The sequence below is a fragment of the Callospermophilus lateralis genome, chromosome 10 (assembly GCF_048772815.1).
Source record: "Callospermophilus lateralis isolate mCalLat2 chromosome 10, mCalLat2.hap1, whole genome shotgun sequence".
Classification (NCBI taxonomy): Eukaryota; Metazoa; Chordata; class Mammalia; order Rodentia; family Sciuridae; genus Callospermophilus; species Callospermophilus lateralis.
The window spans coordinates 12,482,136-12,494,689 of NC_135314.1; the positions used below are offsets into that span (position 1 = coordinate 12,482,136).

The following is a 12,554-nucleotide window of genomic DNA, read 5'->3' on the forward strand; positions in this document are numbered from 1 at the left end:
ACTTTGCATACCCTATTAGTCTGTTTTCTGTTACTATAACAAAATGCCTCAGGCTTTGTACTTAATAAAGAGGTTTATTTAGCTCACAGTTTTGGAGGCTGAAAGTTCAAGATCAGGCAGCCCCATCTCTTCGGCCTCTGATGAGGACTTCATGGCAGATGGCTTCGCAATGGCAGGTGCACGTGTAGGAAGAGATGGTATAGTGAGACAGGAAGCCAGAGAGATCCAGGGACCAGCCTTGCTCTTCTTATACCAACTTGCTCTTGCAAGAACTCACTCACTCCTAAAGACCAGCATTCATCCCTTCCTTGGGCAGTGCCCCCAGTGACCTCATCACCTTGCAATGGGCCTTATGTCTAAAAGGTTCTGCTGCATCATCTCTGCCCCTCTGGGGACCAAGCTTCTAACACATGAGCATTTGCCAAGCGGTGGGGGGATGGAGGGAGGATGGAGGGGCTGGTCAGACCACAGCCACACCACAGCACAGAGGGAAGCTGTCATCCAGAGCATCAGGGGAGGCTCCTCCACTCCCACCTCCTCTAGTTCCTTCTCTCTTGCCTGGCTTTAGTGAGAGTGCTTTGGTCCCTGATCCAGTGCCTCTGATGTGCCAAGACAGTGGTCCTCGGGTCACTGTGTTTTCAGATTCCACTAGAGAAGGTGTTCGGATGTTCGTCCTTCTACTCCAGGTGTGCCCATGGACCTGTGGTCTTGATTAGTATCATCCAGAGCTGGGAAGAAAGGCGAAATATGAGGCCCCAACCCACAGGTTTTGAATAACCTGCATTTAACATGGTCACCGGGGGATCCAGAGGCTCTGGAAATTTGAGAGGCCCTTCAGAGGACAGTGACTTATCTTCTCTTCCCAGCTCAGAGAACCACTGTAGCAACACTACAGTAAAGACTCAATAAACAGGAAAGGGACACAATCTCCTGCACTTTTACACAGAAGATGGTGAGAGAGTGGGTGTCATAAGAAGTTCACAATTTTCCACACTTGGCAGAAACAGGCAGTGTAGGGCCTTTCAGATAATGGATGTAAGACAGTCGTTTTTGGTTATGCTGTCTTTTTGGTATGGTTTATTTGATCATTTTAGCAAATAATGAATCAACCTATCAATTAATTTACTGATTCTAAATCAATTTAAGATAGCATAAATACATAGTCTTATAAATTATGTTATTGTCTTCGCTCGGGCTGTTTATAACACCACAGACTGAGTGGCCAAACAAGTCATTCATTCCTCACAGTTTTGTAGGCCGGGGAGTTCCTCGGTCTGGATCAGGCCCAGTCCGTTTTCCTCTTCTGTAAGGCCTAACCCTAACCCCCTCATGGGGACTCCATGCCTCGTGATCTAATCTGAGCTTCATTTCTTCCCCAAAGCCCCACCTCCAAGTACTATCACAGTGGCATTGCAGGTTGAGGCTTCAACATGAGGTGGGAGAGGCACAAATAGTCACTCTGTAGCAACTCTTCTGTATTATCAAACATGCAGTATGAATTATACAGGTGTAACATGACATAACAGTAGCAGTTACTGATCTACCAAGCCAGGATCATGGCTTGTACTTGGACATCTAACAGTGCCCCCTCTGGAGCTTGGCTCCCTTGGCCGGCACACAGGAGTGGCTGTCAGCAGTGGCCATACATGTTGACCCAGGTTTTCTTCTGATTTCCCCCGACAGGGCACGGCCTCTGCAGCGAGCAGGGCAGTAGTGCCGAGACCGCTCCGGAAGAGACTGAAGGGCCAGACCTGGAATCCTCTGATGAGACTGATCACAGCAGCAAGGTGAGAGGTTTTCATTTGCACGTCCGTGTTTCGCACCACCGGAGAGTCACAGCTGACACACCACCTCTACAGCTGTGTGTGGTTCAGTGGCCTCTCCACGGGACAAAGTGTTTCTGCTTCCGAGAGGTTGCTAAATAGCAGGATGTGAAATCCAAATGACAGCCTTAGGGACATAGGGCAGAAATCACTTGTATGAAATGAAGGCCTTTTTCTTTAATTTCTGCTACTGCCAGAGCTCCTGGGTAATGCTGCCACTTCATCCAGGTTCCTTCCTACAGCTTCATCTAGGTAGGATGCAACAGCATCTCCCATGTGTGTGACTGAGCCAGTTCTGCTGTCCTGCTATTTGGGTTCCTGTAATGAGCTCCAGTTGAATGATCTGCATTTATCTCTTGTTAAAGCTGCACATCTTTACATTAAAAAGAAACAAACTTTTTTTTTTAACAAAAATTAAATAGATTATTCTTTAGTTGAGTTCTGTGAGAAAGAGCTTTTCTTCTGATACTTGCAAGAAAGTGCAAGTATCAGAAGAAAATATGCCCAAAGCACCACCGCCCCCCGCCCCGCCGCCATAAAGCAATGTATGTGGTTGTTTCCATAATTCTTCTTTTTACATAATGTTGTTGCTGTGTTTATGTTGATGACTCTACCAGTTTCTCATTCTTCTGCATGACACTTATCACCCACTTAACCTGAATAAATCACATCCATTTAAATTACACCCTTTTTTTCTCATCTGCCGAATCAGGGTGCTTCTTAAACCACAATTGGATTATTGAGTGGGTCAAATATTCTCGCTATGGGAAAGCACATCATTGATCATGGAAATATGCTATTCAAATATGAGCTATTTTTAAAACCTTCATTTCCTGTTTTTTCCTCCCTCTATATTTATATGACTTTTTTTACTGTCTTCAATATCTCTTGTACCCATATTTATTTCCCTTTCACCGTGGTACGATAGTCATTTCTGGATTTTTTTTTTAAGTTGGGCACAGTATAAAATTAAATATTTAAAAGTAATGTTAATATTTATGAACTAAAAGTCAATATGTTGTTGGTTATAACTAAAAACCAGATTAATAGACACATTTCATTTATAGCCAGAAAACAAAACTGCTAAAATAACTTTTTAATTTATGTGGCTCTTAATTTCAATTAATTTATTTAATTTTTAAATTTAATTAATTTTATCCAATTTGGGGGAGGTGGTATGGAGGGATCTAGTTGCCCTTAAGAGAGACAGATGTTTCTATACTGATATATTTTGAAGGGTATTACATTATTTTATTAGAGGAACTAAAATAAATAAATAAACACACACACACACACACACACACACACACACATACACACACACACATATTTTTGCCTTATGCTTACTAGACAAGCACTGTTTGACTGAGCTATATTCCCAGCCCTAAATATGCTATTTTCAATTTCTAATTGCACTTTGGAAAACACCTCTTTTTCCTAAACATTTATTTTTGAGTACTTTTTAACTTGGATCATTTTACCTCACTGTAATAGCTCAGTGTTCTCATTCCCCTGTGGATTTTGAGAATTTTTTTCCATTTTAAATATAGTGAGTCATGAAATCTCAGAGTCTTCTGTAATAGAAGCTTCTAGCAGTGCAGAGGAAGGAAGAGGCTCCAGGCTTTGAAGCCTGGTCTGCTGTGTCTCTGACTGCATGGTCCCTCTGGGAGCAGGGGGTCCAAAGCAGGGACAGGGATGTTCCCAGGTTTCTCTATCAAATCTCACAATGGGCTTTCTGAAAAAGAGAATTTCCTCAAAACTATTGGCAACAAGTTTTGGGGAGGGGGGCGGCTGGATGTTTTGAAACCATCTCTTCCCATTCCTCTCTGCTTTGTTAACTAAAACAGCCTTTTCAGTCTCATTTAGAATATTTGAAAGCAAAAAACTTTGTATTGTACCAGCAGATCTTGGTGCCCAGGTCCTACTGCATATTATTAATAATAAATGAGAAGTCATGCTAATTTAACATTTTGTATACATGAAACTTGATTCCATATTAACTCATCCACTCAACATACCTAAGAGTCATACTCTATTTTTCCTGTTTTGCAGAGAATACTAGAGCAGAGAGGTTAAATGACTTGCTAAGAGTCACACACACAGCTTTGTGCTGGCAAAACAGGATGCAACCCAGTTTGGCTCCAGGTCTTGTATTATTAATGGTCAAAACTCACTTCTGGCCTGATTGTTAAGGTCTGGTATTAAATGCAGGCTTCATTAAAGACAGGATTAATTAATTAGTGGTGCTTGAAGTCAGTTGGGTACATAGCCATGAACCACTTAATATTTCTGGATGTCTTTTTCATGCTTTAAAATTAGAGCAAGCAGAGGTCCTAAGTCTCTTGTTTAAAGTTAAATGTTTTTGTGGCATCTCATATAACATGGAATTTTTTTCTTTTCTGAGAATAGACTGCAAAGTCATTTTTCAGTTGTATCTTGCATTGGTAGGGTGCAGAGATATAATTAAATAACTAGGAACGCGTAATCATTTTTTATCCTGGCTGACTATATCAGGCTGTTACTTGGTGGTGGTTTAATATTTTTGCTTATCTTGTCAGTGGGCTGCTTTTCACAGCCTCGGGCAGGATAAAGAGAAAGCGTGTTGGAGTTCTGCTTAGTTCTCAAGTTTCTGGAGTAGCAGTTTTTGCTACACGTGACTTTTTGGAGTTGAGCAAGTAGATAATTGTGTGCTTGTTGTCCAGAGGTGGTGGCACTGGAATGTCACTGCCACAGGCTGAGGGTGGGGCTGTCACAAGGCAGGACAATCTGGTGGCCTTTCATCTGGTGACTGTGGGTGACAGCCTCCAACGCCCCTAGCTAGCCACTGGCTGCTCGTTGTCCTGTCCCCATTTCTAATGGAAAACCCTTGTTTCTGGAGCCGAGTGCTCTTCAGCTCAGGTCCTGGGAATCCTGGGCCATGCATTCCAGGCCCCAGCAGCTGTGACCTTGCTCTCCAAGTAGGAAATGTATTGGAATTGTTTTCAGGACATTCCCATTCCGAACGACTTCTTTTTTCTTTTAAATTCACATTGCTCTTATCTCTGAAATGTCGGCTCTCACAACCAGGCATTAGCACCAACTGTGAAGCCTGCACTGTAAAGGAAAGTCATTTCCAGTGTCCTGCCTGCTACTGACCACGTCTGAGCTGGGCAGGTTTAATATCTTCGTGCAGCGCAGGATGCTGGCCAATCAGCTCATCTCCAGGCGCTCGCGTCCTGGGGAGGCTTCTGTGCTTTGTTCTCACGTCTGTTTTGGCTGTCCCTATCTGGACCTTTGTTGTCTCGCCAGTAGAAATCAAAGCATGACTTCTCGGGCACCAGTCAGCCTTTGACAGCCTCCCAGAAGGCAGGATGGGGAGCAGGTGCCGCGTGGGGGTTGCCGTCCCGGTCCCGTCCTCAGGTTTTCACGGCAGAACCAGTCTGGGATAGCCTCCTGAGAGGATGCTCTCCGTGGCGCTGTAATGCATTCGGTGCTTTCTGTGTATTTTAAGAAACTTCTGTTTCCCTGCTAAACACACGGGGTGATCGAGTTAATTACCATGAGAATCTATCCCTGATGCTGTCTGCTCTGTGGAAAGTAAAGCGCAAGCCCAGGATCGAAGACAGTGACAAGTCTGGTGACTCTGTGTATCGGACACTTCGTCTGGTGAGCGCCTTTGCTGTTTCAATTCTTTATAGCCTTGTTCCGGGGATTTGTTTTCCAATCCGAATGTCTCATTTTCCCGTGTTTTATGCTTTGGCTCTAAGGCCCCTCCTGTTGACAAAGAAGATATATTATAGCAGTTTGGAGAGGGTGGGGGTCAGCAGTTAGCATGCAGTTGAGTTTGCATTTATCTGTTCTTTCATGATTAAAGAGCAGAAAGGCTGTTTTTTAAATTGGTGTTATTTTACTAGTTGTCAGTGGAAGTGTCCTGTTCTTTTGGTTGTTGAGACTTTAAGCGTATTTTGTGTTAGATGCACAAAGCCTCCCCTATCCTGACCTCAGGACCGGAAACTGGGAAGGCTGAGTGATGGATCGGCAAGCAGCTTGGAAGGGTGTTCAACTTGCCTCCTCCTATAAAGCTTTCAGTGTTTTGGGCTTTACTTCTGCTGATTTGAGAAGGAGGTAGATAGAGAAAGATTGGCTCAAGGAATGTGTTAACAGTTGAACATTAACTGGCCTGTTTCAAGATCAGTTCCTAGAGTAAATTCTACCTCAGAGAGAAAATGTAGTGGTTCATGGCAAGGGAGAATTTAACAAAACCCAATTAGACCTTTTGATAGCTTATTGTTAACATCAGTCTGCAGTCTGTTGAGTATTACAGTCTGTGTCACTTAATGAAGTTAACTTTGACAATGGGTATGTCTGACTTGCACAAATAAGTCTTCATCCTTGGTAGTTGTTTCTTCTTTGAAGTTTGTTCAAAAAGAGATTTAAAAAAAAAAAAAAAAGATGATAGAGAACATAGGAACAACCACTGGATGTATCATGGGCTCCAAAATCATGGAATCAGCGCTCTGGTGTTTGTCCCCAAAAAATGCTTAAATAAAGGCTGTAAGATTTTAGGCCACTCTGGCCCCTTTTAAATCTGTGGGATGTGTTAAATCGGCCAGAGAACACTTTTAGAACTCAGCTCCTCTGGAAGCAGAAACTGCTTTGGTGGTTGCATAACGGAAAGCTTGAATGCTGGGTCGCTTGAGTTGACAGTGTCCTGAAGAGTCTGCCCCCCCCCCTTGTACTTTCTTTTCATCTTCCACAGGAGGAAAGAGATATTATAAACACTGAGCTTTGCGCTGGCCTCAGTAAAGTGGCCCATTTCCTCCTGCCATTGTGCTGGCTCTCTGTGGGCTGGGTCATCTTGGTCCTCATGATGGACGGCTCGGCTACCCTCGAGCAGTTTTAGGCTCTCAAACGCCTGTAGTGCTCTTTGGTTTCCAGGGTGACCGATGACAGTCCTCCAGTGGAGAGCGGCCTGTGCTTTCCTACTGAGACACCCTCACCATCTTCCTCTTGCCAGAGGCCTCAGTTCTTGCCCCAGAGCCAGGAGGCCTGGCTTGCAGAGCGGTTCTGGGCTCCCACCGGTTCTGGGCTCCCACCGAGACCGCCTTTCTGGGTGCTTGCAGGTCCTGTGCTTGTGTGTGAGTGACGGGGTCGCCACCTAACCCCCAGTGGAGGAGCAGGGCTGAGCCCTGCCTCAGCCCCGCCTCGTGCCGCATCCTGGCTGAGCTACGATGAGAAAGTCCTGATGGGTTTTGACCTAAATTAGAAGTTGGGCCGCAGCAGTGGGGATGGACAGCAGATTTAAAAGTGAAGCCCTGCATTCCGTACTTCCTTCCAAGGATATTTTTGGGGTAGCATTTTAATAAAACACAGTTCTCAAACTTTATGACATCCTTTTAAATTAATTTTTTTCCAAGCAGAAATTTAAGAATCTTGTAATTAAAACCCCTTAAGCCAGCCACCATGGCACACGCCTGTAATCTCAGCAGCTCAGGTGGCGGAGGCAGGAGGATGACAATTTCAAAGACAGCCTGAGCCACTTAGGGAGGCCCTCAGCAACTTAGCAAGACCTTTTCCTAATCAATCAATCAGTGGGCTGGGGATGTGGTTCAGTGGTTAAGCACACCAGGTTTAATCCCTGGTACCAAGAATAAATAAATGATTTAAAAAAAAAAAAACCTTAATATTTATATGTGTTATAAATTGTAATACCATGGTACTTTTTGTTCTTTATTCAAACAACATGTAATTGACAGTAAACAGGTTACATTCATTTGGACTCAGTTCCTTGGGCTATACCTGAAAGTTTGTACCTTGAATCAGTGAGCAGAGTTTCCAGTGGGGAAATGGCTTTGTCCCTGTTCAACTTGAGACCACCCAGCTAAATCTCAGAGGGTGAGCCATGTGTCTAATGAGGAAGGGATACCTGAGACTCTGAACTGGGAAGAAAACCCTAGAGGGTTCTTAGACGTCCCCTGGATGCTAAAGGTGCGGCAGTCTCCCCTTATTTGTGGGAAACTCACTCCAAGATCCCCAGTGGACAGTACTAAACCCTCTATATGCTGTTTTTCCTACACCTACATATCTGTGGTTAAGAGTATGAGTACCTGAAACCTCAGGAAGGGACACTGCAGATAAAGGAGGGCTGCCATCTCTCCTAAGGTAATCGAGGACTTGGGAGGATATGACAGGAGAAAGATGAGTAGCCAGGCTGTTTGGGGGTGCAATGAACCCTGGCCCACATGCCGCCAGCCTCAGCTCTGCTTAAACTAAGGACTCCCCAACCCCGAGGGGTGAAATTGGCCCAGGGGACAAGTCATCTGCCCTGCTCATGCTCGTAAAAATGGAAATCTCAAAGTTTTTATGGTGTGACAAGAAACAAAAACCTAGAAACCCCCACCCATGCTTTCAGTCATTTTTCCAGGATATGGTCGAGAGTGGTAAGGAGTCACTGGGGTGGTGTTACCCAATACAGATTCTTGTTCCTACCTAGGACTGTTTATAAATAACTAGCCAGTTCTGAGAGCAGGCAGGAAATTTCACTCTGTGGCCAGTGGATGGAGCAGGGGCGCTCACTCTAAAGCACCTTCTCCCTGTGCAGCCCTGGGATCTGGGTTTTTTCTGGAAGGGGAGTGAAGCCGGTGTGGAGCATGCTGTCATCAGAGTTTTTCATGGAAAGGGAGATTTTTAGGAATCAGGGTACCGCCTCCTCTTTTCTTCCCTAATTTGGGCGTGATGGGATTTGTCCTGGCTGGTGTATTCTTTATCATTATAATGAGATTATTGCAAGTTAAGGTCCTTTGGAGTGTCAACAAGGTGTCAAAGTTCCCCTCTGTGATAGCCCAGTGGTGATAGTTGGAAGAATGCAGTTATCCTCATCCGTCTTTAACTTTTACAAGAGGACAACAGGCTATCAGGAATTTGGGGATTCAGGCTGGTGACTATGTGAATTGGAGGCACAGAGGGAAGAATCTTTTGGAATTCTCTACCATGGCAGTGCCCTTGCTTTAACTTTTGCCTCTGGTGAAGGGAGATACTTCATATAAAATGCGGAAACACAGATCTCGTGGGGATGGTTTGTCTAAGTGATAGGATTGCTAATGGGAGGGACTACAGTGTTGCTGCATTTCTCATGGGGAGTAGGTTAGTGAATTATGTGGAGGACAGACAGCTGTAGTTCGAGGGACTATTTGGAAAAGCATTGTGGGAACAGGAGTGCCAGTTGTACACGGGTTGTGTCTAGTTTCTTTGCTGGGTACCACATCAAAGCAGCAGAGGAGAGTTGGGTCAGATGGGGACAGGGCATCTGGTTGTCAGCTGTGATCACCACTGTCCATGGGATTTTTCATTTCTGTGGGCATATTTTCTCCCCTCATTATTATTTATGGTGGTGCTTATTATAGTCACCATTGGATCATTGGGAAACACTTGAACCTTTTGTTAGCATGGATATATTTCTTCTTTTTTTAAGATAAAGTCCTATTTGACTACATATTAAATGACATTGAGTTAGTAAAATTCCATCATAACTAAATAAAACTGGGTGGTTTATTTCTACTGAAAAGCCTTGATTGAAAACACATAGTCTTGTTTTGTTGTTGTTGTTGTTTTTAAACAGTGTTATATCTTAAGATAGAGTTCACATGCTGTATATAGTGCAGCCCATTTTGGTGTATTTTTCCAGTCACCTGAGGGAAGATTCCCTGTGGGGATATTCACTGTCAAACACAATTCCGTGGAGAACACTGAGTGGTGTGGTTTGGCAGGTGACTTACACTTCTGGCTTGTGAGACCAGGGTTGGTGGGAGCAGAACATCAGCTGCAGCAGTTATCAGCAAATGAGAATAATGGTTATGTGGGTTTGGATCTGGTTCCACTCCTCTATGGACACTGCTGCTAATGCATCCTTGTTAGGTCGCAGTTTTCCCTGTTTTGTTCTGTCTGTATTCTGGTTTGCATATGCTAATGAGGGAATGGCCTCCTACTGTTACCTGCCTTCCTCTGTGTTTAAAAATTGCCCTTGGAATGCACGTGGCTTTAGCTTTCCTTTCCTGCCCTACACAGAACACCAGCCTTGACCTTCAGCTCTGTGAACCAGTTTTGGTGGGGAGGAAGCTCATGTTCTTCCTGGGTGATAGAGAAGGAATTCTTTACCTGCACCCTTCTTTGCAGGAAATGCCTGCTTTGTACCTAGGGTTGAATTAGCCAGTAGAAACAGCCTGGAGAAGTACAGAGGGCAGCTGCTGCCCTCAAGGAGGCATCCATCCAACATAGACTAGGTGCATTTGGACAAATAGACTAGTTTTGTGCTTCAAAATAGCTTCTGAGGCAATAGGTGCTCATCCACTGCAGAGATTCTGATTAAAATGATTCTGAGTGTGCACCTGGCAGGGGGATGCCTGAGAGCTCCCCAGGTTACCCCAGTGCCCTCCAAAGAGGAGAATGGCCGCCCACACTGGTTTTGCAGCAGCCCAGTCTTAGAACTGTTTTGTATCACTAGACAGGTTGGAATTTCAGAATCCTAAACTTCAACTTGATAACAAAATCTTGCACAGACTTTACCTGAATCATTACCTTCTACGGTTGGGGACTGGAGAACAGGATCTGCCACCGAGGTCTGTGTGGGGTGGTGGTACCTTTCTGCCTTTGGAGAATCTAGAGAGAGAGAGAGAAACATATTTTTCTTTCTTTAATGGATGGGTATCTGCCTTAATCTAGAGTCGCCTCAGAGCCAGTTTTTAATGGAGATGGGAAGAAATTGTTTTCCAACATTGTAAAGTAAGCAGATTGTGTTTTGAAGTGAGCCTGGTAATTAATTGAACTGTATGTTGCGTGAGTTGTGGATAACTTCTATGTCTCCTGATTTATCAGCTTCTTATGGAATGGTTAAGATCTCAGGCTTTGGGGGCTGGAGTTGAAGCTCAGTGGTAGAATGCTTGCCTAGCATGCATGAAGCACTGGGTTCCATCTTTGGCACCACTCTAAAAATAAATTAAATAAAGGTATTAAAAAAGAAATAAAGAAAGAAAGATCGCAGGCTTTGGGTTGACGGTGTAGTTCAGTGATTGAGCACTTTACTAGCATGCCCGACCTCGGTCTCAGTTCATAGTCCCAGCACCCCTTCCCCATCACCCGCAAATCATACAGGTTTCTAAAACAGACATACTGGTTCAAATCCCAGCTTTTCCACTTACTAGCTATGTCATCTCAGCTGAGTTACTTAACCTCTCTGGGCCTTCTTTTTCCCAGCTGTTAAATTGGAATGAATGATAATAGCCCTTGCCCATCAGGTGGGAAGATTAAGTGTGTCAGATCAGTGTGTGACCTGCACTCAATATATGTTAGCCCTTGTTGTTATGGTTGTTTTCAGCGATCCATGTGCTCTTGTATATGTGGAGCAATTTGAGAAATGAGATGTAATTCATATGTGACAGTTCGTTAACCAGGAAGAAACGCCTCCAGGAGGGACAGGTTCCAGGCGAGGCTCTCTAAGACGGCTAACTGCATCTGCTTTGCTTTCTCCATTCTGCTCTGAAGAGCACAGAACAGGTGGCCGCGTTTTGCCGCAGTTTGCATGAGATGAACCCTTCAGACCCCAGCCCGTCTCCTCAGGACACCACGGGGCCTCAGCTAGCCACCATGAGGCAGCTGTCAGACGCGGATAAACTGCGCAAGGTGATCTGCGAGCTCTTGGAGACGGAGCGCACCTACGTGAAAGTATGTCCTGCCCCCCCCCCCTCCTCTTCAGAGAATGGAATCAGGGTGTCTGCGCCGCCCTGGAGGGATGAGGTGCAACTGTGGGGACCTGGAGCATTGGGACTGTCCTTTGGAATTTGGCCTTTATTCTGAATGTTGAGATGCCCATTGAGTTTTAAGGAAGTATATCAATTCTTACAGCAATTTACTTATATATATAATTGATTACCCAAGAAAGGTTATGTTAGTGCATATGACCCTTCTGACCTTTCTAAACATATTGCACAGCTAATACTAAAACTGAATTGGGTCTTTCAAAAATTTGAGGGCATCATCTTCATAGTCTATTTGAGTCCTGGTAGAAGGGTTCAGGTCTATTTGCTTTGTATTCACACTTTCTGACGTTCCTTTGCATTCCCCATTTGAAAGCAGTGTGATCTGTTTTTAGTTATCTGCATTTTAATCTTTAATGAAATCAGGAATCAGCAAATTATGGCCCTTTGGCCAAATGCAGCCTGCTGCCTGTTTTTGCAAATCAAGTTTTATTGGAGCCATGCTCGTGTCTTCACATGTCATTCATGCCTGCTCTCGGGGTACAATGCTAGTTTCAGCAGAGACTGTGGCTGACAGAAGAGCTTGGCTTATTCCTGAGTTTGTGGACCTTAATCACTATCATGTCAGCATTTGGAACATCATCTGGTTTTCTCCTCTATGTTCTTTACACTTTTAAATGTGCTAATTAGGTGTCCTTTCAACTTTTAGGACTTAAACTGTCTTATGGAAAGATACCTGAAACCTCTTCAAAAGGAGACTTTTCTCACCCAAGATGAGGTATGGTGAAAATCCTGTTAACCTGATGGAGCGTCTCACTGTAGATTGACTTGCCAGTAAAGAGGAAGGAACAGGGAACCCACACAGTACTCAAAGCATTTTGAATTCACTTAGGTGTGATAGCTGGATCAAATATTGCCTGTTAACATTGGCTTGCACTTGGAGGGTAAGGAGCTGCCGCCGTAGCCTCTGGTAGTAGTGAAAAATACCAATAGTCAGTCTTGT

General features: G+C 44.3%; 1 protein-coding gene across 3 annotated transcripts in view; it reads left to right on the plus strand.

Annotated features, from left to right (window-relative positions):
* Nucleotides 1-12,554, plus strand: part of Tiam1 (TIAM Rac1 associated GEF 1) — a 362,213-nt gene that overhangs the window by 319,668 nt on the left and 29,991 nt on the right. For all 3 annotated transcript variants that reach the window (XM_076867146.2, XM_076867149.2, XM_076867147.2), the window contains 3 exons: nucleotides 1,684-1,787; nucleotides 11,340-11,519; nucleotides 12,261-12,329. In XM_076867146.2, the coding sequence (XP_076723261.2) occupies nucleotides 1,684-1,787; nucleotides 11,340-11,519; nucleotides 12,261-12,329 (353 nt within the window). The remainder of the gene's footprint in view (nucleotides 1-1,683; nucleotides 1,788-11,339; nucleotides 11,520-12,260; nucleotides 12,330-12,554) is intronic.